At 36.0% G+C, this 21,705-nt stretch overlaps 2 protein-coding genes across 2 annotated transcripts; both read right to left on the bottom strand.

Moving 5' to 3' along the window:
• Positions 1,285–3,498, bottom strand: LOC18781673 (ribonuclease 3-like protein 3). The gene is made up of 3 exons (XM_007217736.2): positions 2,500–3,498; positions 1,838–1,981; positions 1,285–1,747 (listed from the first exon to the last, which is right to left on the bottom strand). Exons 1-3 carry the CDS (start codon positions 2,923–2,925, stop codon positions 1,409–1,411), a joined length of 909 nt encoding a protein of 302 aa, XP_007217798.2. The 5' UTR covers positions 2,926–3,498; the 3' UTR covers positions 1,285–1,408.
• Positions 5,438–11,804, bottom strand: LOC18782974 (lysM domain receptor-like kinase 3). Its single transcript, XM_007214885.2, has 12 exons — positions 11,011–11,804; positions 9,616–9,649; positions 9,496–9,500; positions 9,231–9,386; positions 8,670–8,860; positions 8,014–8,103; positions 7,254–7,350; positions 7,012–7,163; positions 6,838–6,929; positions 6,115–6,253; positions 5,888–5,986; positions 5,438–5,799 (listed from the first exon to the last, which is right to left on the bottom strand). Exons 1-12 carry the CDS (start codon positions 11,624–11,626, stop codon positions 5,635–5,637), a joined length of 1,836 nt encoding a protein of 611 aa, XP_007214947.1. The 5' UTR covers positions 11,627–11,804; the 3' UTR covers positions 5,438–5,634.

Genomic DNA, 21,705 nt, shown 5'->3' with positions numbered 1-21,705 from the left:
GCAGTGGCACAGACAAGCATTTGTTGTCAGGTTCAAACTTTTTGAAGCTGATATAAACATAAGAAACACCTATCTGTATCAAAATTATGATTAATGCACCTGTTGTAATAGTATAGTTAAGTATAGGTCTTGAAACTTTTTGGACAGAAACTTGTCATGTTTTTTGTTGTATTAATGCTACTTTATTTTGTAAGGCTTAGATGAAGCCACATAGTCACTCTTATATGTGTGGCGTTCCTAGTTCTGGCTGTGTGATATAATCAGCCTTGACTTCTCATATTTAGCATTCCAAGATAATATAGCAAGTGTGCTCAAGAAGCTAGAGAGAACAAATTTTCTCCCATATCACATTTCTGGATTTTCTAGCTTGAGATTGATCTCACAGATCACATCAAGATATCTCAAAATCCAACAACTCCAACAATCAAGCCTATAAGAATTTAGGCTGTGTTTGGTACGCATCACTGAACTGAATTGACTTAAATAACATTAAAAATTCATATTTAGTAAGAAAGAGGAGACTAACTTAAATGAGATTATATAATTCAACAGTAAAAAAGACCTTTCACTCGCTCCTCTAACATAGCTATGTTGAAAAGTGGTTTGCAAAATAGCAAACTCGCTAAAGAGAACATGCAAGTCCGAACTACACCAATTTCTTCTTCTTCTTCACCTGGAACTGAATTTTCTGGATTTGTGTTTTCAGTAAACCATATCGACAACAAAAACCATACCTAATTAAACACCCATCACCACCCAACTCACTGCATAACCCAGAAACTTGACGTCTCCACCTCCCCTGCACAACCACAACATCCCCTACACAATTGACTGTGAGCAATCCAATAGGACCCCATCATCATCATAATCATCCCCATCTTCTTCGTTTTGTTGATGTGGGTCAGAATCTAATGGCCTTAATTAGGGGCAAAGTGGGGTGATAGGAAGGAGAAGAGGTATGATTGTGTGTGTGGAAAGCATGGCCTGAGCTGTGTGGTTTGAGGAGGATCTTAGGTGGTGAGGTGACGGGGTAGGGGAAGAAGAGAAGATATTTGTGGTTTTCTCAAATATTTTATTATTTTATAATTAATTAATTAATTAAGCTTAAATTTTATTTATTAATTGTTTATTTCTACTATGATGTTATTATCTAATTTTTTTTGTTAATAGAATTCCATTATTGTTTCAATTATTTTTTTAGAACATAAATTAACAAAAATACACTTGAAAATAGCTTACATATTATTATTCTAAAAAAGATATCATAAAGCGTTTAAAAAAAATGTCAGAATCCTTAATTAAATTTAAATATTACAATATTTATTTTTTAGTCCGACGCATCACAAAATGTAGCTCGGTACTTAATTCAACTTAATCTAATTCAAGACAATCCCAAGAAAATTGGAGGCTACACATTAAGATTTTTCATTTCAGGTAGTTCCCCAGATTGACAATTTGCCTCTTGGTCTTGGTCTTGGGCATTTTCTTTTTCCTCACCTAATACTTTCCAAATGTTGTCCAATGCATCTTTTGCTGCTCTGTTTTGTGCGACTTCCTTTTTAAGACTATAAGTACCTCTTCCAACAATCTCATTGTTTATGAAAACCTCAACCGTGTGGCTTTCCTCCCACAAATTTACAAACCGAAGTTTTAGATTGTTCTTTTGGCATATTTCATAAAGCTGTGTAACAGGATGCGTCTTTATCGTCCCCGGATTTATTATCGGCTCCAACAAATCCTTAAACGCCTAAATTTTTCGAAAAAAAGACAAACATTCTAGTGAGAATGGTTTAACAACAAACATTTGAAACAAATATGAGGACATGAGAATGCAGACCTCCCACACAGTGTCAATTGAGTTGCAGTCCATGAAAACTGCTCCTATCGTTGATTCAACAATGTCTGCAAGGTTCTTTGGAGCATCTATGAGACCATTGGAATGCAGTGGATAATGCGAAATCGCTCGGGTGAATTCTCGAATCTGTAAAATTTCAACACAACCGTTGATGATAACAAATCCAAAATTTTGAAGTTTTGTTCCTTTGAAAGAAAACAATTAGTTTCACATCAAACACTGTGCAGGGTTGGCAATAGCCATTAAATTAACAAGCACAAAATTTCAAAGTATCTAGCAAATTGTAGAACCCAAAAGCAAATAGATAACGACATATAAGATTGTGACTTGTGGTTTTTTGAGACTCCCATGCCTTAAAGTCATGCCGTATAAGCCAATATAATGCATATTAGGACAAGAAACCTAATCGTTGAAGATATTAAAATATACTAATCACGGCAATTAAATTGACTAAACAAACACATCAGAATCCAAATGAATATTGTCAACAACTACATGTAATCTAATTCAACTTTCCTTGTTGATACCTACAAAAGCGCCATTAGCACTTATCAAAATTGATGTTGATTATCATCAAAATCCGTGTCCAATAGAAAATATAGGATCCAAGAGTTTTAAGCTTTTACTGCCCTGTCATCACTTACTTGTTCTTCAAGAAAGGGTTTCTTGTGCCGCAGGTAGCGGTGCAACCCGTGTTTGATAGCCACACGTGCAAGCTTCTCGGTATCCACATTGGCCGCCCGGAGCCGGGTCAACCTGCCTGGTGGCAAGTCCGGGTACAAATTGTATTGTTCTCTGCTGAACAACAAATTGAGCACAGCGTCCCCAACATATTCCAAACGCTCATAAGAAGAGGCAGAGCGCTCTGTGGACAGAAAAGAAGAATGTGTAAAAGCTTCTTTTAACAAAACCTTGTTGGTGAAGCTATAGCCTATGATCTTCTCCACTTCTTCAAGATTTGGCTGAGCCTCCTCATCAGTCAACGTCGTTGACTTTTCAGCCTCTGAAGACAAGACTTCGTCCATATGAAGTGTTTGATATTCTTCTGCTTGTGCTCCCATGGTTGGCATGAACAACAGGTCATGAGAGGAGATATATATAGATTAGATTATGCAGCGTGGAGATTTGCTGCAAAGCACTTGGTTTATATACATAAATGGTCGGCACGCCTTTGTTTTTGTGATATAATTTGGAATTAATTAACAAAATTTGGCAATTAGATTTGGAATATATTAATACTGGGATTAGGAGGCTGGGAGCTTACAAGGAAATATCATAGGCGGCTTTGGAAATATATGTCGGTTATTGGTGATAAAGATATGCGGCCGCTTGTTTGCTTCTGATTTTTGGAAAGTATTGATGTGAAAATAAGATGGAAGAAGAAAAAGAGTTTTGCTGGACTGCAGAAGAGGAAACTGAATTTTGACACATTTGGTTACAATGGATTATCTTCTCACAAAGGAGATATTGATTACTTAAGGACATCCAATATCTTAAAAGTTGTGATTTCTCTTCAAGGGAAAAATGTTTCTCTATCGATGTTGTTATCTCGTTTTCTTAAGGTCATCTCGTAAGTTGAAATAAATTTCAGTGCTTAATTACGTTAGTTATATTTATATATAATCGGCACATACACCATTTTTTTAATTCTCCTACCATATACAAATGTGTGATCGTATGGACTTTGTTGATGAAGCGGTTAACATCATTTATTCTTCTAAATATCGCTTGTACATAAAATAAAACAAAAACATTACATGGAGACCCACATTTATGCTAGGAGGGAGAAGACAATCTTGAATTATGAAAATCATTTTTGTCTTCAACTAGTAGTATCTTAGATAACATGATTCTCGAATATAATACCTCCCCTAGTGTATGAGACTTGATTTTTGGAGTAGGTGAATCGCATTAATTGTTTTTGGTCACCAAACCTTGAATTATGACGTTATCACAAGCTGGAATTTGTATATTGCCAAGTTGCCAAGCTGGGATATTTTTCTTTTCTTCTCCAAATGGATTTGGGATTTAGGATCTTAGATTTATGTCTGGTTTTGGATACCATGCCAGCAAGTCAGCTTACCAATTCTAGTAGAGCACATCACAGTTGGAAATTAAATGGCTAAATCATACAAAATGGCCCTGAACTATATTCATTGGTCACCAGGGAAAGAGTCTGAGCAGTGAAAGTAGACAAAAGGGGCATCTAGAATGGCCATTTGGCTAAGGCCATGGGTCAAAAAATCAAAGTGCAGTCTTGTGGCTCAAGAAATAGATTGAATGCTTCAAGCTTTATGCAGCATTGAATAAAGAAAACGAAGAATCTAGAAATGACATCACATACTTTTCAAACTCTGGAGTCAAGTCATAACCATCATGATTCACGTTGCTTGGAGCCAAAGAACAAGACTATTTTCAAACTGTTTCTAGGGAAATGAAAGCCATCATTATGCATGTTGCTTCTAGTAAATAAAAGATTTCGATAATGAAAATCAATCATCTTTTGCTCTCTACTTTTGCATTGAGCATCATTAATAGTTTCTTCTTTTTTTTTTTTAATAAGGAATCATTAATAGTTTCTTTAACAACTTTGGAATGTTAAAATAAGAGAGTCACATCATCAAAAGTCTTTTTAACAGCCTTGTCAAACTCAGTCAATTAAAAGTGCAACATTTTTCTCTCTTTGGAACTGATAAATTGACTTTGGCTCTTCAAAACATTTAATTTTACTTTGAAAAAACAAATCTTATTTTGAAAATATTAAAAACTTGTATAAATAAATAGACATTCTTCACATGTTTTTGTATTTTTCATTCTTTTCCATAACATTGCATTATATTGAATTGAAAAATCTTTTCTGGCATAAATTATCAAAGTAACAAATAAACCTTTTCAAATTGCCCGTAGGTCAACAAATTATAATTTGAAGATTAGTTTACTACTACCATTGGAGAAAACCAATCACCAATCGCCAATCACTAACCCTAGTCCCAATCAAATCATTATTGGAGGCTTAGCATTTCAAGATGCACAGACATTTTCTTCAAAACCCCAAAAAAAGAAGAGGGAATCAAACCCTGAAGAACCAAGCTCTGGGAGGCGGGGGCTGCCTCTTAAACTGTTCGATCCCTTTCTTTTTTGACCTGTTGGGGCCTCCATATCCTCATAGTTTTTGTTTGTAGTTGTACTCTTTTTGTATTTAATAAATAAATTTAAAAAAATTAAAAATATAATATATATATATATATATATATATCAGTCCCCTTCAGTTGAGGGATCCCTCAACTGAAGCTCACTGTATATATATATATAAACCCTGAAGAACAGCAATTAACAAGTAGAAGATTTCCCACCATCCGATGGCTTTCATATTTTTCTTTTGCACGCAAACCATTTTCACAAGGAAAACCAGTAAATCCATATGCTCTGTTTTTCTTTTTGGTTTTATTACCACCATAATACGCTTCCTTTTTTGGAATTAATGCAAAGAATTCATGTTTTCGCATGAGAATGGACAGATTTGTATATGAAAAAATAAGATGGTTTTCTTCTTACTCTTGCCACTTGCACTAAAAACTCAACTTCCCGAGGGCAAGATTTGAAGGAACTTTTATCTCTTCATTTGATACGTTAAGTGATATATATACAATTTACAAAAGACTCCCACGATGCTCAATTATATATGCATGTACAATGTCTATGATATCTCATATTCGGTGTGTTCACAACAAAAGAAACTTCCTAATCCTGAACACAAGCAACATTGCACTTCTAGATGTCTACCTTCCCGACATCAGATTGACCAGAGCTTGATTTTCATAGAAGGATCCAACATCCCAATCCTCAGTTGAGGATGAGAGCGTCATCAACGCAACCACGATAGATCGCATACTTGGACGCAGGTCTTTATTCTCATGCGTGCATGCTTTGGCAAGTTGGGCCATCTGCACCAGAAAATCACCATGTCATTTTAACACTGATATCTAGAGATAAATTATATTGTTTTTTTTCCCTTCTGAGAAATTATTTCACCTTGCGCACTGAGTCAAGTGGATAGTTGTCTCCAAGACCAGGGTCAACCAATTTCCGGAGGTCTTCTTTAGGATCGGGTTGATTAAGAACCTCCTCAAACTGTAAAAAGTAAAATTACAATAAAAATATGCTCATGTGCTTTCGTGCAATGCCAGATAGAAACCCAGCATAAACTTGGTAAGAGCTAGATTGGCTTATTTAAGTAAAGAGATGGCAAGAAAACTAACCAAACCAACAAGGCCTCTTGATTCAGAGCCAGAACTATCTGCCCTCACAACAGCTTCCTTGGCGGAGATCAATTCGTAAATGACAACTCCAAATGCATAAACATCTACTTTGGGAGAAACTTCACCATACTGAGCATATCTGTACGCAAAAATATTAGGAGTTAACTCATATTTGCAGAGACTATAGCATACTTAAGTTTGCCTTTTTTCCCCATCTTAGAAAGAGTTTATTGCATCTACAGCCCAACATCGGATACGAAACACATCAAAATACCGACTTTCAAGGGAAACAATTTGGGCTGGAAGAACAGAAACATTCTCGCTATTCCAGCAGGATTCTATTTTCCCAGATATAAATGAATATCTCAGCACCTAAAGACCTCTTGCATCTCTGACAGAAGCTGGAGGGGCAAACTAAAGACCTCTAATGACATTTGACAAAGTAGCAATCAGCCACTCTGGATATTTATCTTACAATTACATATGTCCACTAAAGAGTGCACAATCTTCAGGCCCCTTCAGCCATCGGCTTACAGGTCAGGGGATGATGGCAGGAAAAAAAAAAAAAAAAAAAAAGGGAATCAGGCACTCATTGAGCTTACGATAAGTCATTCCAGCAGATTTGGTCCCCCAAAATTTCAACAAAGGCAATCTGTTCAGGATAAAAATTTGCTAGAGATGTAGCAGATAAAGAGTTAAAAGAACATAGAAAAAATATCTTACTCCGGTGGCATATATCCAAATGTTCCCACAAGACGTGTGGGGAGTGATGTACTTCCAACCTCAGTCAGTTTAGTTAATCCAAAATCTGCAACCTGCAATAAAAGAGAAATTTCATTGCAACAATGTGAACAAGCTTTCAAAAGTTCATAGTGGAAATATAGGCACTAAAGTAACCTTGGCATGGAAATTCTTGTCTATCAGTATATTGGCTGATTTTATATCCCGGTGGATATAAACAGGAACAGTATGCTCATGAATGTATTCAAGACCTCTTGCTGAATCTAGGGCAATCTGCACTCTATTAGACCACGGTAGCGGGTCCCTCCCTGGAAAAAGAAATTAAACAGTATTATTACCATTCTCCTGCATACAGAAGCACTAAGAAGCACTTAAATCCCCATCATGCACAGCCTAACCTGAACCACCACGTAGATGTTGGCTTAAGTTTCCATTCTCAATGTATTCATAGACTAGGAAAAGAGAGCCCTCAACGCAATAACCAATCAAGCGCACCTGCATTTATTGTCTAGAAGATTAGAGATAATCACACGTCTTAGAGATCTGTTATGCAACGGCTACAAGTACTGTAGTACTAGTATAACCTCACAACTAGATTAAATGGACAACTAACTAAAAATTCTTCTGAGAGAACATTAAATTTATTCATAATAGTATTTCTATAAATGCAAAATCAGAGTTAAGTATAAGTAACAAAACACATTGCATTGAGAATGTATATACTAACACACTTATCTTATAACATCCTTTTTCTTAGTCCAGCTGTCTTTCCAGTACTTACATAAAATAAATTTCTCTGATCACATACTTAACCTCTGATTTCTGAGCTACTAGGCCATACTTGCAACCTGATGAGTTTGTTGGTTTACCTAGTCTGAACCACTAGTCCCAAAAACTTAAAGTTGTCATCATGTGATGTGGAATCAAACTTATATTGGGATATTGGAAATAAAAGGATTCTAGGAGATTCTTTTCAAAATGTATCAAAAAATAGACACATACAAAAGCTCTTCTAGTAAATTCCAGCAATTCTCTAAAAAATATGCTAAGCAAATATGTGGATTAAAATTGCTAAGCGAAGAGAAAGCATCAATTACTTCATAGTTCTTCTGCAAGATTCACGTACATTGTCATTGTTTGGAAAGATAAGTTCATTACCAGATTCAAATGATGTACACGAGTCAAAACATTTAATTCGGCAAGAAATTCTTTTGATGCTTGCATATCCATCTTCTTGATTGCAGCTTTCTGCAAAGGGAGAGTTATAGGGGTTGGACTTCTAGGAGAAGAAATAAACAATTACAGCTAATGCTCGCACATTAGCTCATAAATAGTACTAGCGAATTAGCAAAGTAGAATAGATGCTAATGTGCATTAAGGCACAGTTTCACAACTCCCTGGATCAGGAAATTGGAGTAGGAATGTTGTAAAGGGAAACACTTTCATCTTTAATCCAAGCAAATGAAAAAAACATTGTCTGACACTCTGAGCTAGTTTTCACTCATTTGATAAATCTCTCTTCCAACTTACGTGTTCAATTCCCTTCGACTAGAAAATTCAGAGCAAAGTAGATTATAGTCACAGGAAAGTAGTTTTATGTATTCCGCTATGTCTTTTATGAAGTAGCTCTCAAAAACATGCTAGTTATTTGATTATATATCAAAACTTTTACTTTCTTCAACCTAAAAGAATTACATAATGGTCCTAGTCCCCATAAGATTTCCATCCAACTAAAGGATAAAAACACCATGAAACTTGAGAAAATTTTCTTTTACAGTCCACTATGATACTTGAGAATATTAAGGGAAACAAACCTCGCCTCTCAGCTCTGCATAGTAAACTGCTCCGAAACCTCCTTGTCCAATCTTATTAGCCAGACTGAAGTTATCAGTGGCCCTGGAAAGTTCTTCGAATGAGAACTCCACTGATTTGTCCACGGAAATGCCTGTTGGGCCTCGACCAGCACCATTTGCTTCTTCAGGCTTATCTGGGATAAACCCAAGGGCTAGACCAAGAAGAAAAAAATCAATGAAGTCATGTCAAATATCCATTTGGTGCCAAAACCATGGAGTGTATGAGGGCAAGAACTCGTACAATAAAATAAGTTATTTGCAATTACATGCAAAAAAAATCATGCTAGACAAAGAAAAGTTTCCAGTTTGTTCAACAAAAATGAACCACTAGCAAGACTAAATGAATGCTAAATGAGAAGGATGACATCATAAATTATGGGGCTTAGTCAGCTACTCTAACTGGTGTTTCTGCAAAGAGTCAGAGTTAAAAGATACTTGATCAATCCAAAAAGATATTTGAAGAACTCTTCCATTCACAACTATCTACAAATTAAGGTACAAGGAGAGGAGTAGGTAACATACAAAGCCCATTCTGAGAAGACTGATCATCAGATGCTGCTAAGAGCAATGTTGCATCCACCTTGTTCTTTCGGTAATATCCATATGCACCACCCCCCAATATCAGCGCTCCAGCAATTACTGCCACAATTATGCCAGCAATGGCTACACCTGCTAGTCCTGCTTATACAAAAGAAAATATGAGATCCAGGTAGCATTGAGTTTCTAACCAAACCCTCTCACATTTGCATATGAACATGAAACCAATTTTTGGAGAAGGTCATAACACCTGGGCTGCAAAATGGACAGAAAGAAATAAAACTCAGAAATCTTAACAATTTTCGGAAGACAGAGAGGAAAACAAGATGTAATAATAATTCAGTTAACATGTTGAAGTAGTTGAAGCTACCTTGACTTCAGAGACCGATAGCTTCCCTTGTCATCTGCAAGATAAAAAAGAAACAAGAACTTGATATTTTAGCCCTCTACAAAACTATATTGAAATTGGAGTAATGCTTCATAGTTCCCCAAAAACTTGATATCCAATTTATTCATATTTATTACCATTTGGGCCACCCTGAAACAACTCAATGTTTTCACTAGCATTTTGACACATGCATCGATGAATCATGGACAATGGATTAATAAAACAAAGAGCATGATAATTAAGCTAAAAACCTTATCATTAATGACTATCTTACAACAAGACAGTTATTGTTTTATTGTTCTCTTGACCAGTTCAAAACATCAGCCAAGATGCCCACCCAGTCCATAGCCACAGGAAAGGCATTACATCACCTAGCACTTTACCGAACATTATTGACAGAGGGAAACAAACTTACGAATAACAATTTAAGATGTTTCTTTGACATTACAAAGAACTGACTATCTGGTCAGTACCTGTAACTTGAAAAACTCTGTAAAAATCACACTCTCTTTCTCAAGTCCACCCCAAATTTTTTCCTGTTGGATTTCAATAAAGGAGACTCTTCCAATCAATTCAATTATATGCAACCTTTCCTTCTGATGGCATCATTCTACTGCACTCATTAACATTGCAATATGAATCAAGGCACCTAATTTAGTAATAAAATTCAAACACACGCATTCCTAAAGCTTCTACCAAATTATATAACACAATATTCAATTTTTAAACAACCAAATGCCTTTCATTTTAACAACTTTGGAAATTCAGTTAGATACTTCACGTGTCTGCATCAAAACACAAAAAAGCTCGATACATTAGTTCCAATTATTCCATTGATTGGATCATTGGCTAAACTGAAATTTTGTAACCCATTAGGGCATCATCCTATTAAAATTCTTAGAATTATAAAACATTTATTTAAAATTTTTTTTTTAGTTCTTTAAAAATGGGTTCAAAAAATGAAAAATCTCTATTTGATAGGGCTTCTTCCTATACCTATGAATTTCATTGGACCCAGAAATGATAGATTGGAAGAATCTTCTGGGTCTTCCAATATCAATAGGTTGATTGTTTCGCTCCTGTATCTTCCAAAAGGACCCATAAGCGGGACCACCAACCCATAGCATGTTGCCGACACAAGCAGAACCCGTATTCCTTCTAGAGAATCTCCTAATTGTTCCTAGTTATATCGCGAGTTGGAGATAAGCGGACTCAAACCGCTGACATCCGCCACAGGGTAGAAAAAGTTACATTTGTGATAAATTCATACCAATCCACAGAATGGTTTCTATTTTTATGTAAAAGGTTTATAGACGAACTTAAGAATGTGGATAGTATATCCAAATCCATTCCTTCATCAAGAAAAAAAACTCGTACCTTTGCCCGGAATATACACGAAACCACTCCCTTGGCTAAAATTCACACCAGGGTTATATCTCTGCAGCAAAGTCTGATTCAGCTGCTCAGCCTGCGCAATCGAAGCCAAAGTGTCCCCTGGCTGAAGTGGGTACGTGATAAACAGACCATAGTCCTTAGAAACCGCTTTATTCCCACATGAACAATTCACAGACACATTTAACTTGGCATTCGCATTGGGTATATTAGTTGGAGGATAGCTATTGAACCATGTCAGGGCCTCCACCGTCGTCAGATTCGCATAGTAAGTCTGCGCAACCTTGTTGTACGTGTCCCCGGAATTGACATCGTACTCGAACATATGGCCAAGAAATTTTCCATTTACGCATTCACATTTGAAAGGAATATTGATCTTTGTACCAGCTAGAACACTGTCTTTGTTAGGCACCGTGCCGTTGTTGTAGTTAACGATTGTGTCTTCGTCCGTCTCCATTAAATGACTGATTAATGTGAGATTGGAGCCTGACCATACGTAGTATTTAGCTAAAGCCCAACCGCAGCTTTTGCTGCACTGGGATTTCACTGTGAAACAAAGCGAGAGGAGCACCAAGAACCCCAATCCAATTCGAAATCTCATCTGGTCGATCCAAAAATTAAAACCCAAGTCACAGAAAACCAAATTCGAGAACTGGGTATCTGGTTTCAGATCGAAAAAGAACAGGAACAAAGAGAAAGATGAATGCTTGGGGGGGGGGGGTTTGGACCGTTGACTGATACTTGATTATTTTTCTGTCTGTGATTATGCCTTGCTGGGTTTTTTGTACTTTTGATTGGATTAGCTGCTGGGAATGATTAGGCAGATATTTTTGTAAATAAATTAATAAATTGTGGAATAATTAGCGTTTCGTTGTCGTACTCGTACTTAGCGTCTGTGACCGTCTAACGGTAAAATTAAAACCTTCCCGCGGTTTTGAGTTGACTGTTTCTAGAAAGAGTGACTCAATCAGCGAAAGTGGGGACTAGGGAGGAACGCTCTCCACCGAGTTTACTGCGACGGCGGTCCAATGAGAGCTTCCTACGACATTCTGGGCCTTGTCGTTTACTAAAGAATCCTCAATAACATTGTCGCACAATTCTAGATCTTGCAGTTTTCATTTCAAGTGTTATAAAAATAACCTGGAATATGTATGAATATTGAGCTGCACGTAAAGTAGATGAGACACAGCATTTAACGAGGTTCGGCTATGCCTACGTCCTCGGAGAGCAGCAGCAGTAACTTTTTCACTATATAAAATAATAGGGCTACAACTTTAGAGTTTACAATATGTGAGGCTCACTGAATTTTCTCTATCTTTCTTCTTCTCTCTTTTCTTTCTTCTTTTTCTCTTCTTTTCTTTCTTTTTTTCTCTTCTTCTTCTCTCTTCTTTTTCTCTTCTTCCCTTTCTTTTTTTTCTTTGTTGGTCACACTCCTCTTTACAATTGGTATGCCTATTTATAGGCTAATGTTTAGGCAAAATACAGGGAAGGGAAGGTTCCTTGAATTGATAAATACAGGGAAGGGAAAGTTCCTGGAAGATGCAAGGAAACTTCCTCTGTGGGCTCCACCTTCAAACTTTTACAACACTCCCCCTTGGAGACCACAAATGATATGGAATATGCCTCGTTAAAAACCTTGCCAGTAAAAACCCAGTGGGACAAAAACTGGTCGAAGGGAAAAAGAGTACATAATCACGTGTAACATAAAATTCTGTGTATATTGATGCGTGCGACACTGCCTCGTTAAAACCTTGCCAGGAAAAACCCAGTGGGATAAAAACCTGGACGAAGGAAAAAGAGTACAGTGTGTAAGGGTCTGTATTGACAGCACACTCCCCCTGATGCTTGGCAAAATATCTTTAAGCCATACTGTTGATCATCTGTCTGAATATCATAGTTGACACTGTTGCTGTGAGTCAATAGTGTATGAAGGTCTTTATTAATACCATGCTCCCCCTGATGAATATCTCCCCCTGAAAACTTCATGACTAGCTTTTTCCAGTAAGCGACCATAGAGATTTCCTGAGTCCGCATATCTTAGAACACTTGGGCTATTTATAAGTTCACTAAAAAATATGCCCGTATATGGTGTTATGCTTAGATAGCATCAAATATACCTCACATCATCCTAAAATGATGGTGATGGAGTTGAGCCCTATCTGAAAAATATGATGTCCGGTCCAATATACTTCCGGAAAATCATTAAAGTGTCCAACGGATAATCCTCATAAAAATACTTTAATACTTTCTTAGTATAAGCAAGAATCTCGTTGGCATAATGCTCGATCGAGACAAATATTTCATGAATTCTGCAGAAGCTTTAATGTGTTGCAATCACATTATAATCAATGTACTCACTGAGGTAATTTATGCATATTAATATTGAGTACAAATTTTGTGCTTCAAGCACATGTCCTTTAGGGACTTGCTTTATGCAATATTAATCCTCTCAACGGATTTTGTCTAAAAGGGATTAAGCTTTATGACACATTATATAGCTTTTACCCAGCTATTTATACATCTTTAGGAAATCGCTTCTGGCGATATGCTCCGTGCATTTAATAACCCTTAAAGATAATATGTTGGTCTCCGTAATTGTGTAATAAAGGGGGGGGCACAATTGAATCTGTAAATATGGAGAAAACCCAACATTCCTTGTTTCTGCCAGAAACAGTGTGTCATATAAAATAGGTATATTTCCTTTTATTCCGAACACCCAAGTATAACTTTCAGTATTAACAAATTTTGGGGTTCGTATTGTGGGTTTGTTCTTTCACGTTCATTCTCATTTATAATGGAATTACCTCGTTCCATTTTGGCCAATGATATTGTCGACATTTAATAATTGAACGTGGTTCCAATCAACACAGCCCATTGATGATTTGAGTAGCTACTCCAAAACCAAAAATTGTCATTCATCAATTTATGATCTCACAATTCTCATGTGCATGCGCATGCATCAATTATAAGCATTCCTTTGCTTTTGGGTACCCAAGCCACTTCATGGGGCTTTTATTATGTGAGAATGTGGATTATAACCTCCATTGGAGCGTTATTTTACATAGGGCGTGGAAAATCTCCATTTAGGGAGTTGGAACATTTAAAACCCATATATCTGTCATGCTGCAGGCATGCCACAGATTAATACATACATGTCAATTAATTTCTGGGACCTTAACCCATATTATGGGACTTTAACCCATATAATTTGCTACGCATTAGGCGTGCATAATATCAATATTGACATGTCAAAGGATTGTCCTTTCGGGACTTCAATCCATATCATTTGCTACGCAATAGGCGTGCATCATATTGATCACTGCTATACACATATTCTGTTCTTATGGGACTTTAATCTGTGCAGTGTATTATCAATGTATCCAACTTGCAATCTGTAAAATTTGCGTTAATAATTCATGGATACATACAAGTCATTCTTTTGGAACGGACTTATCTCCCCATTTGGTTACCTTTCAAGATAAAATATCAAATAGGTATATAAGCATAAAATAACACAAGTATTGCTTACATCCTTAGGTGGAAGAAACTTTTCTCAAGTATCATTCAAGCTCATATCAGCCCAGTAAATATAATGTAGCGCTTGATGGTCTAGTTATATCCTGCAAGAGCAAAAATCACAATTCTCTTCTCTGTCAAAAACAAATAACTCTCAGAGTTAGGATCACTGCATGGATTCATTCTTCATATGTTCATTCTAAAGAAATAAAATCTCTTATGAACAGAGAGTTATAAAAAGAGAAAAAATGCAAAAAGATTGTGATATTGATTGCAAGGTAAGGTAAGCAATCAAGGAAGGAAGCTGGTGGGAGCAAACAACAAGCTCTCATTTCTCCTAGTCTAGAAAGACCTCAGGAGATTAGAGCATAAGGTCACCTTCACAATTCCCTAATGTAGCGGAAACATGATCAGGGATAGTCTTGCTTCCTGAATGTATGATCAGAGATAGTCTTGCTTCTCAGGCATATTAAGTGCTCACTGATAAGAAAAACAAGTAGATATCGCATCACTAGGTATGGAGAAAACTGGATGTCTTTTGCAAAGAAAATTTCGTTAGTAACACATTTATACACAAATAAAATGAATAGGTAGAACCGGTGAATTTCAAATTAACCATAGGAAAATTGCGAGATTCTCGGGATACTTTTGAAAAAGTAGTTCCGTGAAATCCGTAAAGCAAGATCGGCTTTGAAAATAATACTTTGAAAAACGCCGAAAGTGCCGACAGACATTATTAGAGGCCACGTGAAGTTTTGGACTCTGGGAAAGAAAAAGATAATATGGGGATTCGAGAAGATATTGGGGTCCTGAAAAGTTGCCACATTTTCGTCTATAGATATTGCCTTTGCAAACTGCGTTTCAACTCAACTTCCTTCATTTTCCGAGCCTTTAGTTTTTCTAAGACTTTCTTCGAAACCTTCTTTAAAAAAAAAAAATGGCTTCCTCTTCTTCCTGCCCAAATTATTTCAATTTAAATGATGCTCCCACAACAACTTGTGACTCCCAAGTTTGGCGTCCATCCTTTGTATCCAAAAATCGTCATCTCACAGTTAATGATTCTGTGATGATGAATGATGCTACTGCTGTCATAGTAGCTAGGAATTTCATTACTCCAATGGATGAAATGTTGTTGACAGGGAGATCAGAGGAAGAGGCTATTGATGACTCAATGACTTTTAGCATTCAGAGTGCTGCTTCTGTTTCTAACATGGCTGATCGTTTGCGTGCTAGAGCAAACGAGGTTCAGAATTTAACAACTGAAAATTCGTCTCTCCAAAGAATGCTTCATGAATCTCAACAGGAGGTTGAGAAACTTAAAGGAGAGAATAATTCCTTGTTGAAACTGGTGAGTTCGTACTCCGTTGATACACTGAGAAGGCTAGACATGTTGCAGATCTCCAATGACAGAATTTTGGGAGACCATGAGAAGCTCATGGCTAAACTTAAGAGGCGTCGTCCTCTTCCTTCAGAGGCTTCCAGAACATAATGTAATTTTATAGATTTTACAGGGCCTGCACCTTCATTGCAGGTGGAAAAAATCTATCTGTTGTATGTTCCTGTAATAATAATTGCGCACATTCTTAAACTTGCACCTGTGGTTTTTACGTTTTTTCAAAATGACGGTTTGGAACCTTGTGCCTTATAGGTTCAAATAACCACATTGTCTCTCCCAAATTTCATATTTTATCACATGGTAGCCCGGAACTTTTGGCCTGGGCACAAACTCAGAATTTATTTGCCCTTTTCAAATGGACATGAAATGTGAATTGAGTAAAAGCCATGATAATATCGCAATATAGTAGTGAAGAGCATTAACTACTATATACCCACAACTTCAAGTTTAGGATCTCTCATATATTTGGATCCATGGGCTTCCGGCCCAGATATAACAAAATATGTGGGGAGCCTCAATTCATTATTTGAGGTTTATATTGATATTATCCATTTCGCGGTGTATTCTTAACAACCGGAATTCACAAAATATATTTCTTCCTTGAGGTGTCGATTATAACAAAATCGAACTTTAAATTCATCATCTTCTTATGCCAAAGAAATATGTGGCATACCACAATTTGCAATAATACCTCAAGGGTTGTCCATTTAATTGTTGGAACTTCAGGTTCTCAACACTGTTAAATTTTGAACTTCAGGCCAAAGCCACATATTTTCATGGTATGGACATTTTTACAATTTTCTGTACATATTTCGGGACTTCAAGCCCTTACATAATTGTCCATATTTTGAGGAACTTCTGGCATCTCATTTAATTGCTCATCCATGAGTTTAAGGAACTGCAGGTTCCCTTTTGTATATAGTGACGGTTTACCCAAAATGGTTAATATTTATGCATACGTCAATATTCATGTAAATAGTACTATTCATCAAGTCATGAATACGTATCTATTCATCTGCCAGTACAGTTATCATCAATGTGTACGGCACCATGAACCAATACGGTACTGTTACATCATTAAGGAACTCTAGGTCCTTATTTACATGTCAGGGATCAAGGACCCTTAAGTCCGATCACATGTTTACAAATACAGTACCGGAGAGACTGCCAGCTCTCATATTAACATCATCATCAAGGATCTTCAAGTTCTGATGTAATTGTATGATGAGGATCAAGGAACTTCTGGTCCTGATCTGCATACTGTAAAAACTCATCATACAGCACATTTAATCCATAAAATAAATTGCTGGTAAATAAATTACTGGTATGGACGATAAACCCGCACCACACTTTAAATAAATGTAAATGTGCGGTAAATTAAATTCATAAAGTTAAGGTGCTTGTATGGGCATTAATTCTGCTCCATACATTTAAATAAAAGTAAAGGCGTAGACGATAAACCCGCACCACCCTTTTAAATAAATGTAAATGTGCGGTAAATTAAATTCATAAATTAAATTGCTTGCTGTATGGACGTTAATCCCGCACCATACTTTAAATAAAATTAAATGTGCGGTAAAGTAAATGCATAAATTAAATTGCTTGCTGTATGGACGTTAATCCCGCACCATACTTTAAATAAAATTAAATGTGCGGTAAAGTAAATTGTGCTTGTATGGGCACTAATTCTGCTCCATACATTTAAATAAAAGCAAAGGCGTGGACGATAAACCCGCACCACCCTTTTAAATAAATACTGTTGTATGGGTAATAAACCTACATCATACAGTAAATAAAATAAATATGCGGTAAAATAAATTTGCGATAAAGTAAAGGTGCATGTATGGGTAATAAACCTACACCATACAGTAAATAAATGTGGGGTTAAAACCACCACCGAATAAAATAAGAAAAATGTTAGTATTAGCAACGGTCTCCCACTGATAATATGTTTAGTATTACCAAGGGTCCATTTTTGTTAGTGGTTAGTAGTATAGATAATAGTGCAGCACAAAAATTATACCTGAGAGCTTCTCGTGCTGATAACGTGTTATAAAAATAACCTGGAATATGTATGAATATTGAGCTGCACGTAAAGTAGATGAGACACAGCATTTAACGAGGTTCGGCTATGCCTACGTCCTCGGAGAGCAGCAGCAGTAACGTTTTCACTATATAAAATAATAGGGCTACAACTTTAGAGTTTACAATATGTGAGGCTCACTGAATTTTCTCTCTTTTTCTTCTTCTCTCTTTTCTTTCTTCTTTTTCTCTTCTTTTCTTTCTTCTTTTCTCTTCTTCTTCTCTCTTCTTTTTCTCTTCTTCCCTTTCTTTCTTTTCTCCGTTGGTCACACTCCCCTTTACAATTGGTATGCCTATTTATAGGCTAATGTTTAGGCAAAATACAGGGAAGGGAAGGTTCCTGGAAGATGCAAGGAAACTTCCTGAATTGATAAATACAGGGAAGGAAAGTTCCTGGAAGATGCAAGGAAACTTCGTGAATTGATAAATACAGGGAAGGGAAAGTTCCTGGAAGATGCAAGGAAACTTCCTCTGTGGGCTCCACCTTCAAACTTTTACAACATCAAGGTTAATTTTTTATATTATTAGATTTCAAAAACCAGCCATGTTTTTCACTTTACTAAATACAAAACATTCACTCACTCGTCAAAAGTGCGTAGATGCCAGGTAAGTGGTGAATCTATGAATTTAAACTACATACAAGATTCCTCTTATAATAAGGTCATTTTGTGGGTTATAACGGTTTTTTGTTTCTATTTTTATACAAGTGATATTGGGGAAGCGGAAATCAAAGAATATCGGATATAAGATAAATGTTCTTAATCATTTGAACTCAAAGTCGTTTGCATACACCTTAATATTTAAATTAAAGTATAAAATTAACTAAATACGCTCTATTTAATTATCAAAAATAGTTCTGATATATCCTAATACACTCTATCATACAACACGAAATCTATTTAGGAGTTGAATATAAAAGTTGTTGGGTAAAACACTTCCTCGTCGCAATATGATTTGAATACACTTCCTCGTCACAATTTTTTCCCTCAATCCAGCTATGTTAAGATCAAGTTCACCATGCTTATTAACACGAGCTTTGAAATACCTCAGTCTGTCGCCAAGCTTAACCTTTAGCATAAACCAGTGAATTGTTAGAAACCAACTAAACACCGAACATAATTTGAAAGATCAAAACTTCTGACTGATTCAATATGACCAACAAAACTTGTACAAATGGATAAAATAATCAAAACTGTCTACAGATTCTATAAGTGCGAAAAATTTATTTCCAAATTTGACCCAATTCTAACTAAACTAATCAGATTTAGTCAGATCAACCCTTTTCACCATTGAAAAAGATGAAGTCTTTCCAGAAATAAACAGTTTGTTAATCTGAGATGCTAATGAATATTCAAAATTATCAATCTATCCACTAAAGTTAATACTTTATTTGATGACTCCCTCGACATGTCTGAAACATTCATGCAACTTGTTTGCATCAATGAATTACTAAATAACGATGAAACAAGTTGTTGGAGTATTACTAAGGTTTTTGAAAGTATAATTTTTTGCTTAAGTCTGATTAAGGTTGAATATGGTAAGTAGAGTGTATTTATTAAAATTATATTTGTTTCAAAATATAATATATTCTTTTTAATCATTTTATATTAAGATAAATCAATAATTTAATAAATAACTACATTATACAACTTTCAGCCACAAAATTGTATTTAAATATACATAGTTAAATTGCGTATGCAACTCAAATACTGAAATGGGTCCTAAGAGTGACCTCTGGTTAAAGTTTTGAGCACCTTGTTTGTTGAGATTTTGGGTTGAGGAGGACCACAGGTTAAAAAATTGTGGGGTTTATGCCGTATTGTCAAATTTGAGAGGCGCTCTGTGGCTGGAGGTCAATTTTAGGAGCCCACCAGTGAAGACTAGGCTTCAAACATAATAATAATTTGTGGGCAAACTAGACCCGCAACCTAAAAGTGTTTGGGAGTTTTTCTAAACGTACTAAAAATTACAGTCTGTCACACTGTTATTGACTGAAATGTAAGAATTTATACTTACAGTTTTTGCTAAGTGAAATATCAGCGGAAGAGTTGGTGGATAATGTGGGTGTTGTTGGTAGTTGAACTAGTTGTACAGCAGCAGAATAGTCAAATTTGGCTCGGCTCGGCTCAAGTGAGCCAAACGCAAATTGCCTTTCCAAGACCGGCGTCCACGTTGATCGTTGACTGTTGACCCATACTGATAGATTGATAACGAAACGAAAATTAGAATTTCAATCAAGTCAAATAGGCCGAACAGGCTACTCATTTGTTATGTCCAAAGGGACTGCTTATGGGCCCCGATCCGAAAAGCAACATCGGCTCGGAGTCTCGGACCCAATAGTGAGTTTCAAAATTTGGTGGATTTTTTACCGCCAAATTGTGCCTCAATGAGATTTTTTTTTTTTTTTCCTTCTTTTGTCTGTCTGTATGTTACTTTCTCAATGAAACTTGCATTTGACTCATTATTTCCATGCAAACTGCTTCGTAGAGAAATTATTGAATATATATAATCAATGCGTTATGATGCAATGGATTGGACCAATACTAGAACCGAATATAACGTATTGAGAATATCTCACATCGAATAATGGAAACTCACATTCTAATATGATATCATAATAGATTATCCATGTAATAGCAGCTCGGAAAGTTATCTTTTCACTTAAGATATGCTGGCACCCATTGAGAAACTATGAAATAGATGTTGGTAATGCAGTGGCTAGTAGTGTCTGCCATTATATGAAAATAAGATTGACCTTATTTTATATATGGGAACTAAATGTTTTACCCTTTCTCACCATTTTTATGAAACGATAAATCTCCTGGATCCAGCTAGAGTCCTAAAAACCTACAGCAGAGGATTTGTAAACTGGTTGAATACTAATTAACAGGCCCTCAACCTGAGCTGTAATTTTTTTTTTTTTTTTTTTAAAAAAAAACTTAAGAAATCAGAAAAGGTGGTGGAAGTGGGTTCCCTTTGTGGTGGTCTCTGTGGCATTCATATTGGAAGAAAGTATTAGTATTATTATTATAAGGGAGGGACAAAGTCACACAAGTGAATTTGACTTTGAGACAAAATTAGTAAAAGATGCCTTTATAGTCTCTTGGATTTGATGCCATACCCAACCTTATTACACAACAACATCTCGACTTTTTCCATATTTTCTCAGTGCTAAATTTGATGCCACAACACCCCCATCAAAACCTCACTTAAAATAACATATAAACACTACATTTCCTTTTGTTCTTCCTATTTTTGGTCAAGAAATTCCTTTTGTTCTGTGCTTATGCAACCAAACCCTAATTACATATTGTTGAGTTTGAAGGCCACAAACATGTATAAGAAGGGGTTAATTACATAAAAGTACTTAATCTTTGAAAGTCGTTTCAAATGTGTGATCTCTGCTGAAATAATGTACAATTTGCAACTTCTTTGCTAAAATGTGTGATCCATATGTCAGCCTAAGGATCACATATTTCCACAAAAGCTACTTTGTTTTGCTGAATTTTCTTCCCCAGACTTCTTGACACTTGAAGATCAACTTGATATTTATATTCATCATATGAGTACAAGAAGCAATTTTTCTCAATTGCAAAAGATTAGTAGCCTTGCAAGAAAAATGGTGGAGAAAATGTTGCATAGAACATTTAATTATATGTCTATTTGCTTTGTGACATTAGCCTTAA

Source organism: Prunus persica, chromosome G3 (genome assembly GCF_000346465.2).
Source record: "Prunus persica cultivar Lovell chromosome G3, Prunus_persica_NCBIv2, whole genome shotgun sequence".
Classification (NCBI taxonomy): domain Eukaryota; kingdom Viridiplantae; phylum Streptophyta; class Magnoliopsida; order Rosales; family Rosaceae; genus Prunus; species Prunus persica.
Note: the sequence above shows the minus strand (reverse complement) of the source record. Positions and strands in the feature narration are given on the sequence as shown.